Source organism: Alosa alosa, chromosome 11 (genome assembly GCF_017589495.1).
Source record: "Alosa alosa isolate M-15738 ecotype Scorff River chromosome 11, AALO_Geno_1.1, whole genome shotgun sequence".
Taxonomy (NCBI): domain Eukaryota; kingdom Metazoa; phylum Chordata; class Actinopteri; order Clupeiformes; family Clupeidae; genus Alosa; species Alosa alosa.
The window spans coordinates 14,637,937-14,645,778 of NC_063199.1; the positions used below are offsets into that span (position 1 = coordinate 14,637,937).

Below are 7,842 nucleotides of genomic sequence, written 5' to 3' on the forward strand. Positions count from 1 at the left end.
GCTCTTTCATTCTTGGCCGGCACTGCAGCATGGCAGAATGACCGCCTGTGTCAGTACCCCTCCTTTCCCCTCTCCCCCCAACAACCTCTCACATCACAAGACCCTCACAACATCTCAAAATGACTGGAGGAGAGGAGGAGAGAGAGAGAGAGAGAGGGGGGGAGTGTGAGAGAGTGGGGTGTGAAAAGATAGAATAGGGGGAGGGAGAGGAGAGAAAGAGAGAAGCAAAGCAGGAAAGAGGGAGCAAGAACCAGAATGAAAGAGAGAGAACAACAAAAAGTGAAATGAAAGAGTGGCATTCATCTCCTGCCACCCAAAAAGCCCAGCTCCTCAGCGGGATTGCTCAGCGCTTTGAAAAGCTGGCCGGCCATCATCGGCCCACTGAGAGGGTCCTTCAAGTCCACTCTGCACAGAGCCATTCAGCTCAACCTGCTTTTCAAAAACCCCTCTGCCACTGATACACATACAGAGCTACCCCCCCCCACACATATATATATGTACTGTGCAAAAGAGCACCCATTAAATTAGTTGTTTTAGCAACGTTATGATGACCATATACATTTATTTCTCATTGTCTTCATTAGAATTCAACCAGAAGATAATATAAAGAACAAGAAACATGTGCATTTCTGGTTCAGGTTCTAGCCTTTTGCATCCATTTGATTGTTTCTGCAGTGTTTTAATGACCAATCTCGCAAGGGGGAAGCTGAAGCTGGTTGGTTCTGGTTCTGACACATTGGTATCAGAAGTGGGAAGGAGATGACGACACTTTGACAGATCGAAGATCTCATTGAAAACCTACAGCTGGAAGAGTTCATTGCTCATGTAAAGTGGAAAATGCATGGCCAAAGGTTTCTATTCAAAGAACCTTGATGAGGCAAGATGACACTGTATTACCACCTGGAAATACAATGAAGAGGGTCACCAGAGATGTACTGTACTGTTCAGATGGCTCCTTCACTTTGTTCCCTGCCAAAAAGCTCAGAACACCGCAGCACCAGTTTTAGAGTGAGCCACGGTCAAGTCAGCAGCTGATCTCCAGACCCCCTTTATCTACCAACAGCTTCTGGAAGGTCAGGCACGCCCATCAGTAGCCTGGGCGGGGATCGACAGCTCCATCAAGAGCTTCTCCCTTGAGGGCTTGGTCATTAAAAACTGCTAAAACAACAAATCTAATGGTATCTTCAGACTGGAATTGGACTGGCATCCTTTAAATGCCCTCCTGTGTACATATCTCCTGTTCTCTGGACATATTCTAATTAAGAAAGTGAGAAATAAACAATATGGTCCTTACAGCATTGCTGAAACAAAACATGTAAGGTGTCTGAGACACACACACACATATATATTATACACACACAGCACTGGAAAAAAATTAAGACATTCAAATGAGTTGACGGTTATATTCCAAATTAAGAGATTACTGCAATGTTGAATATGACCATCAAGGGGGCAGCCGTGGCCTACTGGTTAGAACTTCGGACTTGTTACCGGTTCGAACCCCGACCAGTAAGCACGGCTGAAGTGCCCTTGAGCAAGCAAGCAACCCCTCACTGCTCGCCGAGTGCGCTGTTGTTGCAGGCAGCTCACTGCGCCGGGATTAGTGTGTGCTTCACCTCACTGTGTGCTGAGTGTGTTTCACTAATTCACGGATTGGGATAAATGCAGAGAGCAACTTTCCCTCACAGGATCAAAAAAGTATATATATATATACATATACATATACATATATGAATATATATGAATATATACTCATTTAAATGTCACTCCGCAACCGTAGGATGACATCAGCAAAATGTGCAGTGGTTTTAATTTTTTCCATACACACACATACAGTATACAGATACATATACAAACACACAAAAACACATACAGAAAACTGTTGTCATTTTATACAAAAACAGTTTATTGAATTATCAACAACTGTACATTAGCTTCAGTGACAACACAGTTTGCTACATACTTTGGTGCATGTTTGAGAAGTGACTTTGTTTCATCCAGCTCTTTTGCAAAGTGGGCAGGGGTGGGTGTTGGTGGGTTTTGTCTGAGGTTGGACAGTACACGGAACATCACCATCAGGGAGAACCATACAAGAACCGTAAAGAACCATGGAGAACCAGAGCACAGGCCACAGAGACGTGTTTGTGTTTGGCTTGAGCTGTTGTGAGGGGGGACAACGCCGCGCTGAGTCGGGTCATGATATTCCACTTTGCTCGGTGCGTTACAAAAGACGATTGCTCACAAACACCCCAATGTCCGTCACTGGTCACTGTGACTGACGGTAAGGAAAACATCAACCAATTTCTTAAAAATCCAAAGTTAAAGTCACCCACTAACAAGACAAGATGCTGTTCCCCCCAATCCCCCTCCCCTCTCCCCTTTAACATGATACTGCACAACCAAAGAGTCTCTCGTCCCCGCAAACAGGATCCGTCCACAGTCTCCTCGGCTCGATAGGAAGATGGTTCTGTCCGTCACCATCACCCCCTCCCTCTTCACGGTCATCACACTCTCTGCCCCCCCCATCTCCCCTCCTTTCCCGCCACCCGACCCAGACGGAGACAGGAAGGCAGGAAGTTCAGCAGACAGTCAGCAGAGGGATCTCATTTGAGTGTGTGTGTGTGTGTGTGTGTGTGTAGGAGACTGAGGATCTGTAAATATCTTATTCTTCCTGTTGGCTGTAGGCTCTGCGTGAGAAGTGGCCCATTCTTCAGAGTCCACTCCTGATTGGCCAGACAATCCGCTGCTCTCAGCCAACCAAAATGGCGGGGGAGAGAGGGTGGGAGGAAGAAACCAGAAGGAATAAAATCCACAAGATTCTTTTCTTTTTTCTTTTTTTTTGTACAAAACATCTCCATAATTTGATGAAGCTCAAAATTGTTTTTTAATGGACACCAAAAAAGGAGTAAATTAGATTTCCATGAAAGGTCAGGGCAGAAAATGAACTTCTCAGAAGGAGGACGAGGAGAGAGAGAGGGAAAAAAAAAGGAATTAGAATTTCCTCGGGATAAAAGAGAGGTCCTAATCTAATATCCAAACCCCAGGGACCAGGGGAGACGACGCGTCAAGGAGAAGGGGACCATCACAAGTGGAACTGGACACCAAAATAGAAATCTATAAAGGCCTTTAGTCCTCCATTATATACATTTTTCACAGAACCTCCACCGCGCCAGCAACTGCGGCTCGGCGAGCGAAGCGAAGCACTGCTTCACGTCACAGCCGCACACAGAACACAGCCGCACACAGAACACAGCCGCACACAGAACACAGCCGCACACAGAACATTCTCAGTGTTAAAAAAACACACAAAAAAAAAACCTGACAAAATAATAATAAAAGAGAAGAAACAACTTTCCAACAACGACCGATATACAGGGGGGGGGCACCAGACAGTCTCTATCCTCTCTTAGTGCTGAGGAGGGAGGGGCACTGGACAGGCAGGTGGGATGGGGGTATTGTGGTGCTGATCCACCCAGACTGCGATCCGGTTCAGTCAGGTTCAGACCAGCCCACACCCACCCAGTTCAGCTGCAGTCCTCAGGCCATTAAGTTAGTCTGTCTGTCCTGGCAAGCAGGCAGATGAGGCGTCGTGTGTGTGTGTGTGTGTGTGTGTGTGTGTGTGTGTGTGTGTGTGTGTGTGTGTGTGTGTGTGTGTGTGTGTGTGTGTGTGTGTGTGTGTGAAAGAAAAAAATAAATGGAAAAAAGAGAAAGAAAGAAAGAAAGAGAGAGTTTGTGTGTGTGTATATAAGAGCAAAAGTCAAGTGTGTGTGTATGTGTTTCAGAGAGTGTCTCAAGCGTGTATGTACGTGTGTGTGTGTGTGTGTGTGTGTTTGAGAGAGAGTATCAAGCGTGTATGTACATGTATGTGTGTGTGTGTGTGTGTGTGTGTGTTTGAGAGAGAGTATCAAGCGTGTATGTACGTGTGTGTGTGTGTGTGTGTGTGTGCCCCCCCCCTCCTGCTGTCCTCCCACAGGGCCGGTTCCAGCGCTGCTGCTGCTATTGCAGAAGCGTGTCAGTAGATGACCTCGTAGACAGTGGCCTTCTTATCGCCTGAGCCCGTGACGATGTACTTATCGTCTGCCGAGATATCGCAGCTCAGGACCGACGATGACTCCTTTGACTGCAGGGAAAACAAAGACAAAGACACAGTCTTTACTAGGAGCACCCAAACCCCAATACTGTGTGTGTGTGTGTGTGTGTGTGTGTGGACTCGGGCTCCAGATATGGAATTTTCCTGAAAGCATTAGCCGCTATCTGACTATGCAGACTACAAGCTAAAAGGTCATCCAATATACGCAAGACAGTCCTGATGACCATCAACACTGACCACAACCCATTTAGTCATCATGTTCCCATACACCAGTTCATTTCTACCGTATAATTACTTACTGTTCCGCTAAGTGACCTATAACCACAACAAAAAAAAAAAGAAAAACATACCCATACACACACACAGAAACACACTGCTGCATCGGCACTAAGTGGTCAGCCGGTGTTGTTAATATGACACTCGGGTCCATTTCCATTTCCGCTGATAAAGGCCCTGCTGTCAGATTGCGGTCACTCTGCCCTTTAGCAACTGGCTACAGCACTGTCTGCAGCTCAGCAGGACACACACACACACACACACACACACACACCCCCTCAATCTACCTCCTCTCCCTCCCTCCTTCCCTCTTATCTATCTCTCTCTCCCTCCCTTCTATTCCTCTTTCTCTCTCCCTCACTCACTCACTCCCTTCCTCCATGTATTCTGCTCCTCCTCTCTCCCTCCTTCGATCTTTCTTTCTCTACTTCACTGTCCATCCCACACCCTCCTTTCAACACGCCCTCCCTCCCTCCTCTGTCCCCCTGCACTGTGCCCCGTGTATTGATCCAGTACCTGGAATATGCTGGCGCCGTATGGAGTCCTCCATGCATTGAGCAGATTGTCCTTCCCCGTGCTCACGAACCATTTTCCTTTTAGCGGGGGAAAATCAAACATCATTACGGATCCATTTGCACAGGGCACACACACACACACAGATAATGATGAAAGAGAGGAGAGGACAAAACCAGCACAGAGGATCAGAAAGAAAAGAAAGAGAAAAAGAGAGAGAGAAAGAGAGAAAAGAGGGAAAGGAGAAGAGAGGGAGAAATGAACGTGCAGAGATGAGAGGAGATGAGAGGAGAGATGAGAGGAGATGATAGGAGATGAGAGGAGAGATGAGGAGAGGAGACAGCATGGACGTAGATGGCGGTCTGAAGGACAAGAGGAAAGGATTCACTGAGCCAGACAATGGAAGAAAGCAAACACTCTCAACATGCACTGATAGTGCTTCTGCACCCTGCGGTGGATACGCTACACTCCAGGGTCGTGGAGGACACGCTAGAGGTCAAGGTTAAACATGAGACGCCTTTGCGTTGTGTTACAGTGGAGGATGAAAAGAAATCAAAGAATGCAGCAAGTGGTTGAAATGGATGTTGATGTGGTGTGTGCATGCGCCAAATAATTAAAGCTAGTGTGTGTGTGTGTGTGTGTGTCTGTTTGAAGGATGGAGGTTTACCACTCAGAGGCCATTTCGCTAGAAAGTGCACTATACAAGTAGAAGGCTAATAGGCACTCCACTGTTGTGTGAGGTACAGAGTGTGTGTGTGTGTGTGTGTGTGTGTGGTGTATGTATATATATGAGGTAAGGAGAGGGCTGCTTACCACAGTAGGCGAACTTGAGCGAGAGCACACAGCTCTCGTGGAGGTGCAGCTGGTACTTGTCGGGCTTGGTGTGGTGGAGAACCTCGACATTACTGCTCTCCATGCCCACGGCCAACCACTCGCCCGTCGGACAGTAGCCCAGGGAGAAGATCTACACACACACACACACACACACACAGTTACAAACCCAGCTCTTCCTCAATAGAAAGACACAACAGACACAAGTCTGATGAAGTCTATGCAATAAGGTCTGCAGGTCAGAGTTCAGAGGTCACACTGTGTGTGTGTGTGTGTGTGTGTGTGTGTACCTGAGAGGTGAAGTCAGAGTTCAGAGGTCACAGTGTGTGTGTGTGTGTGTGTGTGTGTTCAGAGGTCACAGTGTGTGTGTGTGTACCTGAGAGGTGAAGTCGTGCTGCTGCAGCTGCCGTCCCTCTCTCAGGTCCCAGGAGCGGACTGTGTTGTCCAGGCCGCCCGTCCACAGCTTGGTGCCGTCGTGGGAGATGTCGATGCAGCTGGCTCCGTCCGTGTGACCCTGGAACTGCCTGCACATACCCAGAATGCAACGGGAGAGGCTTGGTCAGTGGGCACGATGATGACTTCTCACATGACTTATGCAAACAGCAGGGCTACTTAGAGCACCTATACAGTCATCCACAGATTACATCTGCGCTAGTGTATAGCAGCAGCCACAGATGGCAACGCAGCATCATGTGCAATAGCACAGCCACAACATGAACACAAAATAGAGTACTTCATTAATCCCTAAAGAAAATGAGTAGAAATATACAAAATAGAATACTTTATTAATCCCTAAAGAAAATTAGTAGAAATATACAAAATATAGTACTTCATTAATCCCTAACAAAAATGAGTAGAAACATACAAAAATAGAGTACTTCATTAATCCCTAAAGAAAATGAGTAGAAATACACAAAATAGAGTACTTCATTAATCCCTAAAGAAAATTAGTAGAAATATACAATCATATTCTAGAATAAAGTTCCCGTAACTGGGTGAGCGTTTAGTGAAATGAGGATCGTTGTGTATCTGACCTGACAAGTGTCTGGTTGTGCAGGTCCCAGACGGCGATGTTTCCATCGCTGCAGCAAGAGAAGCACACCTTGGCGTCGGGGCTGATGGCCAGGGCGTAGCAGGCGGGCGCCGAGCTGGTCAGCTCAGCCTTGATGCGCGGCGTCTGCGAGGCCAGGTCCCAGATGGTCAGCGTGCTGGCCTCCCCGCCCACGATGAGTGTGCGCCCGTCGGGAAGCAGCTTACACGAGCGGATGTAGTTGTCACGGTTCTACAGGGCGAGGAGACGGAGAGAGAGCCAGTTTAGAGCTCTTGGACCTAATCTTTAAATCACCACTAAATTCATCAACACGTAATATTCATGCAACATACATGTAATCTCCTCAAACAACTCAAATGCTGACACTCTCTACAACACTTTTCAATTGTGTTGCACAATCACCAGCTGGCCCAACACATGCCTCCATCAAACGCACAAGGCGTCTTGTACACATCCCTTCCAGGGAAAACACTGTGGAATCTGGACGCAGCATGGCATAGACTGGGCATGAGTATGGCCTGGGCATCACATAGTGGGCACATGACTTTGGCCTGGGCATGAGACTGTGCTGTGGGCACGAGCTAGCATCAGAGGTGGGCACCAGAGTGGGCACGAACGCCACTCACCAGGAAGTCCCAGGCAGACGGGGCTGTGTGTGTGTGTGTGTGTGTGTCCATACCAGGCAGTCGAGCTGGGAGACGGGCTCTGTGTGTGTGGCTCTGTGTGTGTGTGTGTGTGTGTGTCCATACCAGGCAGTCGAGCTGGGAGACGGGACTCTTGCTGCCCGGCTGGCTGATGTCCCAGATCTTGACGCAGCCCTTGCCGCCGGTGTAGACGTGCCGTGTGGGGTTGCTAATGGTGACGGCGCACACCACCTCGCCGTGGTTCAGCGTGTTGATCTGCCGGGCGTGCCGCGGGATGCCCGGGCCAATCAGCGCGTCCGGCGGAAAGGGCACGGGCTGCATCTGACCGTCAGCGCTGACGTGGAAGGAGTACGCTCTGGAGAGAGAGAGGGAGAGAGGGAGGGAGGAGAGAGAGGGAGGGAGGGAGGAGAGAGAAGAAAAAATGTGAACAATACAAA

At 48.3% G+C, this 7,842-nt stretch overlaps 1 protein-coding gene across 1 annotated transcript in view; it reads right to left on the reverse strand.

Annotated features, from left to right (window-relative positions):
* Positions 1 to 3,864: 3,864 nt before the first annotated feature.
* Positions 3,865 to 7,842, reverse strand: part of tle3a (TLE family member 3, transcriptional corepressor a) — a 37,477-nt gene continuing 33,499 nt past the window's right edge. The window contains exons 16-21 of the mRNA XM_048256285.1: positions 7,511 to 7,760; positions 6,745 to 6,992; positions 6,087 to 6,234; positions 5,693 to 5,843; positions 4,883 to 4,959; positions 3,865 to 4,120 (exon numbers count right to left, since the gene is read on the reverse strand). Of these exons, the coding sequence (XP_048112242.1) occupies positions 4,013 to 4,120; positions 4,883 to 4,959; positions 5,693 to 5,843; positions 6,087 to 6,234; positions 6,745 to 6,992; positions 7,511 to 7,760 (982 nt within the window). The 3' untranslated portion in view covers positions 3,865 to 4,012. The remainder of the gene's footprint in view (positions 4,121 to 4,882; positions 4,960 to 5,692; positions 5,844 to 6,086; positions 6,235 to 6,744; positions 6,993 to 7,510; positions 7,761 to 7,842) is intronic.